Raw genomic sequence first — 15676 nt, 5'->3', positions numbered from 1 at the left:
CAGTTCCAGCTGTCCGCTGCAGTGGCCAGTATATTGGGTCCAGGTCGATGTGTTTGTTGAAGCGGCAGGGACAGGCCACTATAAATGCCGGAGGAAACACCACAGAAGCGCTTCACAGGAGGCTCCCAAGCACTGAGGATGTCACCTAGGCAGGGGACAAAATGTTTGCAACAAAAACTTCCAGCTCGGCAAACAGAACCTCAGAAGTCATAAGTAACACTAGTTGTCGAATTTGACTTATTGTAGTGACACAACCTAAGTACAGTGAAAACTTTGTGTTTCGAACAGTACAGGCAAGTTATAGCAAACAAGCACATAGGGTTATTCCACTTATGTCACATCCTCAAGATCTCACATAGCAGTGGGCAGCCAATTTATGCACAGCAAGCTCCCGAAAAGAGCAATGCAATAAGAACCAGAGAACCTGTTCTGTTAGTATGATCGAGGGTTAGATATTGGTCGGACAACGAGACAGAGTTCCCCTGCTCTTCTTACAAACAGTGCCGGGAGACCTTTTAGTGTCCCTTCAGATGGACAAGGGTTTAATATCTGACTGGAAACATCCCAGAGTGTATCCCAGATTCTTTATCGGACCGATTCTAATATTGAGCCAGGGAAGGTGTCTGGTGGCCAAATGATTCGCAACAAAGGTCAGGTGTAAGGAGCAAACCTGAAAAGGTTCAGGAAAGGCTTACAAGGATGTTGCCAGGGGCTGAACTACAGGGAGAGGCTGAATAGTCTGGGGCTGTTTTCCCCAGAGCATCAGAGACTGAGGGGTGACCTTGTAGAAGTCTATAAAATCATGAGGGGCATGGTCAGAGTAATGAGACAAGGTATTTTCCCCAGGGTGGGGGAGTCCAGAAGTAGAGGGCATAGATTTAGGGTGAGAAGGGAAAGATTGGGGCAACTTTTTCATGCAGAGGGTGGTACGTGTATGGATTGAGCTGCCAGAGGATGTGGGGGAGGCTGGTACAAGTGCAACATTTAAAAGGCATCTGGATGGGTATATGAATAGGAAGGGTTTAGAGGGATATGGGCCAAGTGCTGGCAAATGGGACTAGAGTAGGTTAGGATATCGGGTTGGCATGGATGAGTTGGACCAAAGGGGAATTTGTCCATGCTGCACATCTCTATGACTCTATGATTCGATTTGAGTGCAGCGCAGAGGCTCAGAGAATTAGGAAAGGAATTCCAGAGCTTGGAGACCAGTCAACATTGGAAAATTCAAGGATATGGGTGGGATTGGAACAGTGCAAGTATCTTGGAGCTTGAGGGGGTGCAGGAGCTTAGAGAGCTGAGGGACATTTGTCCATGTAACAAGGACATAGAGAGCTTTATAAACTGAGGTGCAGGGGAGTGTTAAGATCGAGGTGTTGTTGAACCAGGAGCCAAGGTGTCAGTGCAGGTGGAGCCCCCCCTCTAGCTGCCTGTTTGCTCATTTCGAAACATCCCTCAGTATGTAGGGGTAGGAGATGGTTCGATGTCAACCCAGTGAGGATATGGGGAGGTGGAGGAAGGAGAGCTGAATGAAAATGATACTCCAGAGTTTAGGAAGATCAAGAGATACTGTCATCATATTGGTAAGATGGGAAGGCAGGTCTGATTGTAATGGGGTGGGGGAGGTGTCGTAGCGGGGAGGGAGATAGAGGATGGAGGTGTAGAATGTGAAGGAGCCATTCAAGGAATTTCCTCCGATAAGGGAGATGTCTTTGTGAAAGCTGGGCTGTGCTGGAAGTGATGGGGTGATGTATAGGGTGACGTATATCGGTCTACACCACAGCAGTGATGACAGTTTGGAAGTGCGTTCCTTCCCACGTTTCTTTCTTTCGCCTCTTTCTTACTCTCTTTCTCTTCCCATCCCTTCCATCCACATTCCTTCTTTTCTTCCACTGTGCTTGCTTTTCTCTCCTTCCCACTTCCACTTTCTCTCTTGCCCTTCCGTTGTCTGCCTTAGCTCCCATCTCTCCTTCCTCCCTTCAATCCCTCCTTTCTCCCACTTCCTCAACACCTTCCCCCCCTCTGTTACGTATCACTCTCCCTTCGTCGCTTTCAGATGGGCAGTGATGATGGTGTTGCGAAGCTAGACAGCGCCAATGTACTCCTAGGGTTTGAAGCAGGGTGCTGCAGGGCGATGTAGAGACAGGGTGTGATTTCAGCTCATTGTCTTCTGTCCTCAGAGTGAGGCGATGGCCTACCGTGGCCGAGTCCTGGTGGAGCTCAGCACCAAACTGGTGGACCAGGCAGAGCAGAAGATTGAGGAAATCCCATCAGATGACCTCTTAAGAGTCGAGGTAACTTTCCTGAAGTTTTTTCATTTCTGTTGATCATACTTTGGGTCAAGGGAGCTGAAATGCAAAATCTTGAAGTTCCTGGGGGCGGCACGGTGTCTCAGTGGTTAGCACTGCTGCCTCACTGCACCAGGGACCCAGGTTCGATTCCCGCCTCGGGAGACTGTCCGCGGGGAGTTTGCACATTCTCCCCGTGTCTGTGTGGGTTTCCTCCTACAGTCCAAAGATGCGCAGGTTAGGTGGATTGGCCATGCTAAATTGCCCCATAGTGTTCAGGGATGTGCAGTAGGTGCATTAGTCAGAGGTAAATGTAGACTAATGGGGAATGGGCTTGGGTGGGATACTCTTCAGAGGCTAGGTGTTGACTTGTTGGGCCGAAGGGCCTGGTTCCACATTGTAGGGAATTCTATGATTAAGAAACAGGGCTAGAAGAAGGCCATTCAGCCCCTCCAGCACCATTTGTTACGTTCGTGACTCATCCAATTGTGGCCTCAGCCCCGCTCTTCCTTCTGGGCAGCCCCCTTCCCCTCCCCTAACTCCTCCTCCCTTGTTGATTTGAACTTTGTCTAAAGAAGGGTTGGATATATTCAATGACCATTTGCACTACTCTCAGGGCGAGGGATTTCCAAAACTGAATAACCCTCTCAGATGGAAAGCCCTCCTCATTCCATCTCAAATGGAAAGTCGCTTCTTCTGAAACTGTGTAGTCTTGTTTTAGATTAGATTAGGTTACCTAGAGTATGGACAGGCCCTTGGGCCCAACAAGTCCACACCGACCCATTCCCCTACATTTACCTTGAACACTATGGGCAATTTAGCACAGTCAATTCACTTGGCCTGCACATCTTTGGATTATGGGAGGAAGCTCACACAGACACAGGGGAGAATGTGCAAACTCCACACAGTCAGACAGCCGAGGCAGGAATCGAACCCAAGTCCCTGGTGTGGTGAGACAGTAATGCCGCACTGAATCTCTACAGCATGGAAACCGACCCTTTGGTCCAACCTGTCCATGAAGCAGGTCATTTGGTCCATCGGGTCCACACCAACCCTCCGAAGAGCAGCTCTCCCAGCCTCATCCCATCCCTGTGATCCATGACTAACCCACCTAGCCTCACATCCCTGGACAATTTCCATGGCCAATCCACCCAACCTGCATATATTTGAATTATGGGAGGAAACTCACGCAGACAGAGGGGTGAATGTGCAAACTCCAGACAGACAGTTACCCAAGGTGGGAATCGAACCCAGGTCCCTGGCGCTGTGAGGCAGCAGTGCTAACCACTGAGCCACCGTGCCACTCAAGGGGAGCACCTTCTCATCTTACACCCTACAAGTTCCCTCAGGACCTTGCACATCTTTTAACCTGGAATGATTAAAGGTGAATCTGTTCAATCTTACCTCATACTGAAAGCCTTTCTCCCAGGGATGAGCTTCATCGCCCAGCTCTGAACCGTCTGCCACGTGTGGAAAGAATTCCTGAAGGAGATCAAAACTGCACGCTGTACTCCAGGTACGGTGTCCAACGCCCTGTCCTGTTTTATACCCTTCTGCAGGTTATTCAGGCTGGATCCTCTGAGCACTGACAATCACAGGCAACTTGCTACCCCAATTCTTTACTACATAAAGGAAGAATTCCCATCAGGAATTCTACAGAAAAAAGGACCTGCACTTTAATTGCGGCAAGGTAGTTGGGGGAAGGTAAACACTCTCCCTCCTTTCTCACAGCGACCAGTGGTATAAATGTTCAGTACCACAGACAGCTCCAGCAGTACAGAAGGTTAGGCCGCCAGCAGTTTGTTTTCAATTTCCCCCAACCACTCCCTTTCTGACATGGCTATCCTTGGCCTCTTCCATTGCCAAAACAAACCATAGCGCCTATTGGAGGAACAACACCTTACCTTCTGCCTGGGCACCCTGCAGTCCGGAGGACTCAACATTGAGCTCTGCAATTTCAAATAACCTCCCTTCCCATTCCCCGACTCCCTTCCCAGCCCCTCCCCCTCCCTGTCCTGCTCCCTGCCACCAACCGGATTCATTCCTCCCACTGACCAACCAGGTCGTTCCCTTTACCTGTCTTCACCTATCCCCACCTCACCACTCTGCCCCCTCACCTCCCCCTTTATCTGCAGCTCCCCCTATACCCGCCCCAGGGCTGAAGGAGGGTTACACCTGAAACGTCAACTTCTCCACCTCCTGGTGCTGCCTGGCTTGCTGTGTTCTCCCAGCCTGTCTACTTTGGATTCCAGCATCTGCAGTTGTTTGTCTCGAGAGGAGTTTTTCTTTAAGCAGGTAAGTAAGCGGCACGGTGGCACAGTGGTTAGCACTGCTGCCTCACAGCGCCTGAGACCCGGGTTCAATTCCCGCCTCAGGCGACTGACTGCGTGGAGTTTGCACGTTCTCCCCGTGTCTGCGTGGGTTTCCTCCGGGTGCTCCGGTTTCCTCCCACAGTCCAAAGATGTGCAGGTCAGGTGAATTGGCCACGCTAAATTGCCCGTAGTGTTAGGTGAAGGGGAATGGGTCTGGGTAGGTACACTTCGGCGGGTCGGTGTGGACTTGCTGGGCCGAAGGGCCTGTTTCCACACTGTAAGTAATCTAATCTAAGGTGCTGGATAGAAATGGGTATGAGTGCCACACTTGGAGAATTGCGTGCAGTTCTGGTCACCGCATTACAGGAAGGATGTGGAAGCTTTGGAAAGGGTTCAGCGGAGATTTACTCAGATATTGCCTGGTATGGAGGGAAGGTCTTATGAAGAAAGGCTGAGGGACTTGAGGATGTTTTCGTTAGAGAGAAGGTTGAGAGGTGACTTAATTGAGACATATAAGATAATCAGAGGGTTAGATAGGGTGGACAGGGAGAGTCTTTTTCCTCAGATGGTGATGGTTAGCATGAGGGGACATAGCTTTAAATTGAGGGGTGATAGATATAGGACAGATGTCAGAGGTAGTTTCTTTACACAGAGAGTAGTAGGAGTGTGGAACGCACTGCCTGCAACAGTAGTGGACTCACCAACTTTAAATGGTCATTGGATAGGCATATGGGCGAGAATGGAATAGTGTAGGAAAGATGGGCTTCAGATTGGTTCCACAGGTTGGGGCAACATCGAGGGCCGAAGGGCCTGTACTGCGCTGTCATGTTCTATGTTATATGGATAGGGTTCCAGTGCAAAGTGGCAATGGATCAGGTAAGTGATAGAGTTTTTTGGTAGCTCAGGTTAGGTGGGCGATATGAGGTCCAATTGGGGGTGAGAAGGATGTAGGGCCCAGTCCCATGGAGGATGTGAATCCTGAGGATGGAGTGTGAAGGGTCAGGTCCAATGATAGTGTCTGGTCCTAGCCGGGGGAGAGGGGGTATTTCAGTTCTGGAGGATGGAGAGGGGTTCAGTTCCTGGAGGTATAGGTGGGTCAGGGTATGGGGGGGGGGAGCAGGTGTAAGGAGATTGGTTGATGGTTATTAGGCAGGGAACCAGGGCGCAGCTACATTGAATTTGAAGAATAAACAGATTAGCCATGATCTGATTGAAGAGAATCGAGGGACCGAATGGCCTTCTTCTATGAAGAGAGAGAATGTTGCAGGTGGTGCATGCGGGGCCAGATGGGTTGCTTTGTCCTGGATGGTGTCAGGTTTCTTGAGTGTTGTTGGGGCTGCCCCCATCCAGGCAAGTGGGAATATTCTATCACACTCCTGACTTGTGCCTTGTAGACGGTAGACAGGCTCTGGGGAGTCAGGAGGTGGGTTACTCGCTGCAGGATTCCTAGCCTCTGACCTGCTCTTGTAGCCACCGTGTTTATGTTGGAATAATGTGGAGGTGCCGGCGTTGGGACTGGGGTGGACAAAGTTAAAAATCACAGAACACCAGGTTATAGTCCAACAGGTTTATTTGAAAGAACTGGCAAATCACTTGGTTCAAGAGTAGTTAAGAATGGGGACAAATGCTGAACCAGCCAGCAATGCTCATGTCCCATGAAAAAATAATGGGGTTTTTTTTTCATGGACTGCTTCAGTATCTGAGGAGTTGTGATTTTTTTGCTGAACATTGCGCAATCATTGGTGAACATCTCCACTTCTGACCTTATGATGGAGGGAAGGTCATTGGTTATCGTCTATTATATTGGGACTTAAAAATTAAAACTTCATTTGCAAGTATAAGTAATACATAAAACTGACTAAAAATATTCTAAGTATGCTTTAAACAATATGGATACCTCAATTACAGCCATAACATTTCTTCATAAAATCCACAATAGTTTTAGAAATGATCAGAATGGTAAGATGCATTTTCATATGGGCAACTATAAAATCATATACTGTAGTTGGAAAACAAGCAAAAGACCAAAATATACACTCAACTGAAAGATGCTGAAGGGTGTGGATAAACAAAGACATAGGGGCTCCGAGACAGAGCAGTCTGAAATTAAACATTGATGTGCATAAAGTCAGAAAATGCTCACTGTATTATTGTGTTTATAGAGTGCAGAGATAAGTTTATCCATATTATCAGCTGGGCCACAGGTAATAGAATATATATTGCTGATATATCATTAGTTATAGTCAACAAATTCCACAAGAACAAGCTTTAGGAATGTGGGTCCTTCATCTTGATGCAGTGGTTTCAAATAAACCTGTTGGACTATAACGCAGTGTCGTGTGATTTTTAACTTTATGTGGGTAGTCCAAGTCAGTTTATGGTCCACGATAGTGGAGGATTCATTGATGGTAATGTCATTGCACATCAAGGGACAAGGTTTCTATTCTCTCTTGTTGAAGACGGTGATTGCTTGATACTTGCCTAGCTCAAATGTAACAATCCACTTGTCATTCTGATTCTGGATGTCGTGTGAGGGAGACAGTAGTTCATCAGGAATCCAGATCAGCAGGGCAATGCTGTGACTTCAAAGACACCTGGTAAAATTTGACTGGAACTGATAAATTCTGCAGTTGAAACTGAGTCTGAAGTGACCATGAAACTGCCGTCCATTGTAAAATTTCCTCTGGCCTACGTGTAACTCCAGACCGACAGCAACGTCGTTAACTTGTAACTGCCTCTGATATGAACTGGCAACTCATTTGGTTCAACAATAGATAAGAATGGGAACAAATGCTGAACCAACCAGCAATACTCATGTCCCATGAAAAAATAAAATAGGGGTTTTTCTTTGCATTTGACCATGGACTGCTTCAATACCTGAGCAATTGCCAATGTGCTGAACATTGTGTATTCATCAGTGAACATCCCCACTTCTGACCTTACGATGGAGGGAAGGTCATTGATGAAGCAGCTGAAGATGGTTGGGCCTTGGAACTCCTGCAGAGATGTCCTGGAGCTGAGATGACTGACCCCTCAACAACCACAACCATCTTCCGATGTGTCAGGTGTGACTCCACACACCAGGGAATTTGCCCTCTGATACCCATTCATTTCAGTTTTGCCAGGGCTCTTTGATGTCGCCCTCGGTCAAACGCAGCCTTGATGTCAAGGGCTGTCCCTCTCCCCTCCCCTCTGGAATTCAGCTCTTTTGTCCATGTTTGACCCAAGGCTGTAATGAGGTCAGGAGCTGAGTGGCCCTGGTGGAACCCACACTGGGTGTCACTGAGCAGGTTATTGCTGAGCAGGTGCTGCTTGATAGCACTGTTGATGACACCTTCCATCACTTTACTGATGATCGAGAATAGACTGATGGAGCGGTAAGTGCCTGGATTGAATTTGTCCTGCTTTTTATGTACAGGACATACCTGGGCAATTTCCCACATTGTCGGGTAGATGCCAGTGGTGTAACTGTACTGGAACAGCTTGGCTCGGGGAGCGGCAAGTCCTAGAACACACACCTTCAGTTTGTGAAGGGATTTGCCAGAATGTTGTCAGGATCCGTAGCCAATGTCCAGCCCCGACAGCTCTTCATGTGGAGTCAATCATAATATTATCAGAATGAGGCACAGGAGTAGGCCATTCAGCCCCTCAAGCCTGTTCTATCATTCATTATGATCATGGCTAATCTCACCTTGGCCCTAACCCGACTGTCCTGCCTGCTCCCTTTAACCTATATCTCAGTTTTAAATTTGCTATCCCTGATCCTAAAACGATGGCCTCTCATTCTAGACTATATCACAAGGGGAAACACCCACTCTACTTTGACTTTATCAATCCGCTTTGGCATCTTAAGCACCACAACCACCAAATACCAAAATTCCATTTGCCTTCCTTATTCCTTTCTATTCCCACATGTGACCCTTCTGTAAATTGTAAGGCTTGGTGTGGAGGAACCGGTGTGGGACTGGAATGGACAAAGTTAAAACTCACACAACACTAGGTTATAGGCCAACAGGTTTATTTCATCACAGCTACCTAATGAAGGAGCAGTGCTCCGAAAGCTAATACTTCCAAATAAACTGTTGGACTATACCTGGTGTTGTGTGATTAGAATATCGCGTGCAATTCTGGTCTCCTTCCTGTCAGAAAGATGTTGTGAAACTTGAAAGGGTTCAGAAAAGATTTATAAGGATGTTGCCACGGTTGGAGGATTTGAGCTATAGGGAGAGGCTGAACAGGCTGGGGCTGTTTTCCCTGGAGTGTTGGAGGCTGAGGGGTGACCTTATAGAGGTTTACAAAATCATGAGGGGCATGGATAGAGTAAATAGACAAAGTCTTGTCCCTGGGGTGGAGGAGTCCAAAACTAGAGGGCATAGGTTTAGGGTGAGAGGGGAAAGATATAAAAGAGATCTTAAGGGACAACCTTTTCAGGCAGAGGGTGGTACGTGTATGGAATGAGCTGCCAGAGGATGTGGTGGAGGTTGGTACAATTGCAACATTTAAAAGGCATTTGGATGGGTATATGAATAGGAAGGGTTTGGAGGGATATGGGCCGGGTGCTGGCAGGTGGGACTAGATTGGGTTGGGATATCTGGTTGGCATGGACGGGTTGGACCGAAGGGTCTGTTTCCATGCTGTACATTTCTATGACTCTGACTCTATGACTCTAGAAGGATTAGCCCTCCACCTAGTGGCTTGCCCCAGTACTGCAGGATTCACATTCTCAGCAAGTGCATGTGAAAGAAAAAGCAGAGATCGTTCTTATCAGGATGGCAGCAGATGAAAACGCAATGGAACACACGCTATGTAAAGGCCACAGCGCTCCCATGAAGCCACAGCAACATCTCCAATGATGCAGAAAACTGGAGACTTTGAGGCACAATAGATTCAGTGCCTTTTGGCTGAGTAAATGAGGAGAAATCTAACAGGAGGGTCAGTGACCAGAGGGACACAGAAGTGGAATTGAGTTGTGCAACCTCTTTTTACACAGAGATTATCATGGTTTGGAATGTGCTTCCCAAGACTGTGGTGCATCGATGTGTCGGTAACTTTCCAAAGAGATTTGATTCGGTTTGACGCGTTATTGTCATGTGCACCGGGATGCAGTGAAAAGTATTGTTTTGCATGCTAACCAGACAAATCATACCTTACATAAGTAAAAACCTGAAAAGAAATGGCAGTGTCGAGGAGAATGTTTGTGTGATCAGGAGATGGTGACTCGCTGTCCAGTTAATGATGTGTATGATGGTGATCCTGGGAGATCAGTAACTGTGTGGAGGAATCTGAGAGCAGAGATGAAGCTGTCAGTGCAGAAGAGAGAGAGAGCACTTTGTGGGCAGCACGGTGGCTCAGTGGTAAGCACTGCTGCCTCACAGCGCTAGAGACCCGGGTTCAATTCCCGACTCAGGCGACTGACTGTATGGAGTTTGCACATTCTCCCCGTGTCTGAGTGGGTTTCCTCCGGGTGCTCCGGTTTCCTCCCACAGTCCAAAGATGTGCAAGTTAGGTGAATTGGCCGTGCTAAATTGCCCCCTAGAGTTAGGTAAAGGAGTAAATGTAGGGGAATGGGTGGGTTGCACTTCGGAGGGTCGGTGTGGACTTGTTGGGCCGAAGGGCCTGTTTCCACACTGTAATGTAATGTAATCTAATCTCAAAAAGCACTTCCCTATCCATGTCGAATGTAATGCATTGTCAATCACAAAGGCTAGATCATTGAGTACATACAAAACTGTGACATTGTGAAACTTGAAAGGGTTCAGAAAAGATTTACAAGAATATTGCCAGGGTTGGAGAGCTGATCCAGATCCTCTGTCTAAACCTGTTGCCTATTTTCTAAGGATCTGTGTCCCTCTGCTCCCTGCCCATTCATGTATCTGTCTGGATACAGCTTAAACGATGCTATCATGCCCGCCTCTACCACCTTCACTGGCAACGTGTCCCAGGCCCCCACCACCCTCTGCCTTTCCATGCATATCTCCGTTAAAGGCAGACAAAGCATCGGGTGAATATCGGGAATGTAGGACCAATCTGAAACGAGGAATTAAGAGGGCTAAAAGGGGTCATGAGGTATCTTTAGCAAACAGGGTTAAGGAAAATCCCATAGCCTTTTATTCATATTTAAGGAGCAAGAGGGTAACGAGAGAAAGGGTTGGCCCACTCAAGGACAAAGCAGGATAGTTATGCCCTCTGCCTTTTCCCCTCTCACTTTGAACCCATGACCCCCAGTAATTGAGTTCCTCACTCTGGGAAAAAGCTTCTTGCTATCCACCCTGTCTATACCTCTCATGATTTTGTAGACCTCAATCAGGTCCCCTCTCAACCTCTGTGTTTTGAATGAAAATAATCCTAATCCACTCCACCTCCCCTCCTAGCTAGCACCCTCCATACCAGGCAACATCCTGGTGAACCTCCTCTGCACCCTTTCCACAGCATCCACATCCTTTTGCTAATGTGGCAACCAGAACTGTATGCAGTATTCCAAATGTGGATGAGCCAAAGTCTTGTACAACTGTAACATGACCTGCCAACTCTTGCACTCAATGAAGGAAAGCATGCTGTGTGCCTTGTTGACCACTCTATCGACCTGTACTTCCACCTTCAGGGAACAATGGACCTGAACTCCCAGATCTCTCTGTACATCAATATTCCCCAGGATCTTTCCATTTAGTGTATAGTTCACTCTTGAATCGGATCTTTTAAAATGCATTGCCTCACATTTGCCCGGATTGAACTATATCTGCCATTATTCCACCCAACTCTCTAATCTATCTATATTCTGCTGCATTTTCTGACAGTCCCCTTCAAAATCTGCTACTCCACCAATCTTAGTGTCACCTGCAAACTTGCTAATGAGACCACCTATACCTTCCTCCAGATCATTTATATATATCACAAACAACAGTGGCCCCAACATGGATCCCTGTGGAAAACCACTGGTCACAATTCTCCATTTTGAGAAGTTCCTTTCCATTACTACTCTCTATCTCCTGCTGCACAGTCAGTTCTCTATCCATCTAGCTAGCACACCCTGGGCCCCATGCGACTTCACTTTCTCCATCAGCCTATCATGGGGAATCTTATCAAATGCCTTACTGAAGTCCACGGATGTGACATCTACAGCCCTTCCCTCACCAATCAACCTTGTCACTTCCTTAAAGAATTCTATTACGTTGGTACGACACGACCTTCCCTACACATACCATGCTGCCTATCACTGATAAGCCCATTTTCTTCCAAATAGGAATAGATCCTATCCCTTGGTAACTTCTCTAGCAGCATCCCGACCACTGACGTTAGGCTCACCAGTCAATAATTACCTGGATTATCCTTGCTGCCCTTCTTAAACAAAGGGACAACATTAGCAATTCTCCAGTCCTCTGGGACCTCACCTGTGTTCAAGGATGCTGCAAAGATACGTGTTAAAGCCTCATGCTAGTTCCTCTCTCACTTCCCTCAGTAACCTGGGACAGATCCATCCAAAACTGGGGACTTATCCACCTTAATGCCTTTTAGAATACCTAACACTTCCTCTCTCCTTATGCCGACTTGACCTAGAGTAATCAGACATCTATCCCTAACCTCAACATCTGTCACGTCCCTCTCCTCGGTGAATAGCGATGCAAAGAAGAATTTCACCCACTTTCTCTGACGACACGCATAACTATCCTGCTTTGTCCTTGAGTGGGCCAACCCTTTCTCTCGTTACCCTCTTGCTCCTTAAATATGAATAAAAGGCTATGGGATTTTCCTTAACCCTGTTTGCTAAAGATACCTCATGACCCCTTTTAGCCCTCTTAATTCCTCGTTTCAGATTGGTCCTACATTCCCGATATTCACCCGATGCTTTGTCTGCCTTCAGTTGCCTGGACCTTACGTATGCTTCTTTATTCCCCTTAGCTAGTCTCACAATTCCACGTGTCATCCATGGTTCACTAACCTTGCCATTTCCATCCCACATTTTCACAGGAACATGTCTCTCTTGAACTCGAATCAACCCCTCTTTAAAAGCCTCCTACATATCGAATGTGGATTTACCAAGTAGCTGCTCCCGATCCACATTCCCCAGCTCATGGTAAATTTTGGAACAGTTGCCCGTCCCCCAGTTTAGCACTCCTCCTTTAGGACCACTTTGTCTTTGACTGTGAGTATTCGAAAGAGGAATGGGTTGCACCTAAACCGGACTGGAACCAATTTCATAGGTTAAAAACAAAGACTGCAGATGCTGGAAACCAGGTTCTGGATGAGTGGTGCTGGAAAAGCACAGCAGTTCAGGCAGCATCCGAGGAGCAATAAAATCCTCAGGCAACAATTTCATCGCAAGGGGGTCCAATACTGCCACTCAGGAGGGTTTAAACTAATGTGGCGAGAGGGGTAGGAAGCAGACCAGTAGGTCAGCACGTGGAGGAGGGGGGTAGGAAGTGGAACAGTAGGTCAGCACATGGAGGAGGGGGGTAGGAAGTGGAACAGTAGGTCAGCACGTGGAGAGGGGGTTAGGAAGTGGAACAGTAGGTCAGCACATGGAGGGGGGGTAGGAAGTGGAACAGTAGGTCAGCACGTGGAGAGGGGGGTAGGAAGTGGAACAGTAGGTCAGCACGTGGAGAGGGGGTTAGGAAGTGGAACAGTAGGTCAGCATGTGGAGAGGGGGGTAGGAAGTGGAACAGTAGGTCAGCACATGGTGGGGGGGTAGGAAGTGGAACAGTAGGTCAGCACGTGGAGAGGGGGGTAGGAAGTGGAACAGTAGGTCAGCACGTGGAGAGGGGGTTAGGAAGTGGAACAGTAGGTCAGCATGTGGAGAGGGGGGTAGGAAGTGGAACAGTAGGTCAGCACATGGGGGGGGTAGGAGTGGACCAGTAGGTCAGCACATGGGGGGGTAGGAAGTGGATCAGTAGGTCAGCACATGGAGGAGCGGGGGTAGGAAGTGGACCAGTAGGTCAGCACATGGTGGGGGGGGGGTAGGAAGTGGAACAGTAGGTCAGCACATGGAGAGGGGGGTAGGAAGTGGAACAGTAGGTCAGCACATGGGGGGTAGGAAGTGGAACAGTAGGTCAGCTCATGGGGGGGTAGGAAGTGGATCAGTAGGTCAGCACATGGAGGAGGGGGGGTAGGAAGTGGACCAGTAGGTCAGCACATGGTGGGGGGGGGGGGTAGGAAGTGGAACAGTAGGTCAGCACATGGAGGGGGTAGGAAGTGGAACAGTAGGTCAGCACATGGAGGGGGGGGGTAGGAAGTGGAACAGTAGGTCAGCACATGCGGGGGGGTAGGAAGTGGAACAGTAGGTCAGCACGTGGGGGGGTAGGAAGTGGAACAGTAGGTCAGCACATGGTGGGGGGTAGGAAGTGGAACAGTAGGTCAGCACATGGTGGGGGGGTAGGAAGTGGAACAGTAGGTCAGCACATGGTGGGGGGGTAGGAAGTGGAACAGTAGGTCAGCACATGGGGGGGTAGGAAGTGGAACAGTAGGTCAGCACATGGTGGGGGGGTAGGAAGTGGAACAGTAGATCAGCACATGGGGGGGGTAGGAAGTGGAACAGTAGGTCAGCACATGGGGGGGTAGGAAGTGGAACAGTAGGTCAGCACATGGTGGGGGGGTAGGAAGTGGAACAGTAGGTCAGCACATGGGGGGGTAGGAAGTGGAACAGTAGGTCAGCACATGGAGGGGGGGTAGGAAGTGGAACAGTAGGTCAGCACATGGAGGGGGGGGTAGGAAGTGGAACAGTAGGTCAGCACATGGAGGGGGGGGTAGGAAGTGGAACAGTAGGTCAGCACATGGAGGAGGGGGGTAGGAAGTGGAACAGTAGGTCAGCACATGGAGGAGGGGGGTAGGAAGTGGAACAGTAGGTCAGCACGTGGAGAGGGGGGTAGGAAGTGGAACAGTAGGTCAGCACGTGGAGAGGGGGGTAGGAAGTGGAACAGTAGGTCAGCACATGGGGGGGGGGTAGGAAGTGGAACAGTAGGTCAGCACATGGAGAGGGGGGTAGGAAGTGGAACAGTAGGTCAGCACATGGGGGGGTAGGAAGTGGAACAGTAGGTCAGCACATGGAGGGGGGGGTAGGAAGTGGAACAGTAGGTCAACACATGGGGGGGGTAGGAAGTGGAACAGTAGGTCAACACATGGAGAGGGGGGTAGGAAGTGGAACAGTAGGTCAGCACATGGGGGGGTAGGAAGTGGAACAGTAGGTCAGCACATGGAGAGGGGGGGTAGGAAGTGGAACAGTAGGTCAGCACATGGGGGGGGTAGGAATAGGAACAGTAGGTCAACACATGGAGAGGGGGTGTAGGAAGTGGAACAGTAGGTCAGCACATGGAGGGGAGGGTAGGAAGTGGAACAGTAGGTCAACACATGGGGGGGGGGTAGGAAGTGGAACAGTAGGTCAACACATGGAGAGGGGGGTAGGAAGTGGAACAGTAGGTCAGCACATGGGGGGGGTAGGAAGTGGAACAGTAGGTCAGCACATGGAGAGGGGGGTAGGAAGTGGAACAGTAGGTCAGCACATGGGGGGGGGGTAGGAAGTGGAACAGCAGGTCAGCACATGGAGAGATTGAGGAGAAGTCAAAAAGAGGAAGAACCAGCAGCACCAGGTTAAGGGTCACAATGGGACTGGCCCTCTGATGTGTACTTATGTAATGAGTATTACTAGTAAGGCAGAGGAATGTAGAGCCTGCGTTCATACATGAAATGTTGTAGCCATTGTTGAGAGAAGGATAGGATTGGCGACTCAATGTTCGAGGGTTTAGATGTTCCAGACAAGATAGGGAAGGGTGTAAATGGGGCTGAGAGAGTTGTGTTACTGATTAAGGAGAATTTCAAGGCTGTACTAAGAGGGGACATCTTGGATGACTCATCCGGTGAGGCCATATGGATAGTACTCCGGAATAAGAGAGGCGCAATCACTATGATGCACTCATACTATAGGCCTTCCAATAGCCAGCAGGAGCTGGAGGAACAATTCTGTAAGCAGGTCATATAAACACCACACAGTTGTAGTAGATACTTTGAACTCTCCCATATTGACTGGGACTCCTTTAGTGCCAGGGGCTTAGATGAGGCAGGATTTGTTCGGTGCACCCAGGAGGGTTTCTT

At 48.7% G+C, this 15676-nt stretch overlaps 1 protein-coding gene across 6 annotated transcripts in view; it reads left to right on the top strand.

Moving 5' to 3' along the window:
* The window catches only part of dysf (dysferlin, limb girdle muscular dystrophy 2B (autosomal recessive)), a 407686-nt gene that overhangs the window by 175435 nt on the left and 216575 nt on the right, over positions 1-15676 (top strand). For all 6 annotated transcript variants that reach the window (XM_087991921.1, XM_087991945.1, XM_087991926.1 and 3 more), the window contains one exon: positions 2178-2291. In XM_087991921.1, the coding sequence (XP_087848047.1) occupies positions 2178-2291 (114 nt within the window). The remainder of the gene's footprint in view (positions 1-2177; positions 2292-15676) is intronic.

The sequence above is a fragment of the Chiloscyllium plagiosum genome, unplaced genomic scaffold (assembly GCF_037043375.1).
Source record: "Chiloscyllium plagiosum isolate Xiang-an unplaced genomic scaffold, Cpla_swu_hap1 HiC_scaffold_1, whole genome shotgun sequence".
Taxonomy (NCBI): domain Eukaryota; kingdom Metazoa; phylum Chordata; class Chondrichthyes; order Orectolobiformes; family Hemiscylliidae; genus Chiloscyllium; species Chiloscyllium plagiosum.
This window is presented reverse-complemented; position numbering and strand designations above follow the sequence as displayed.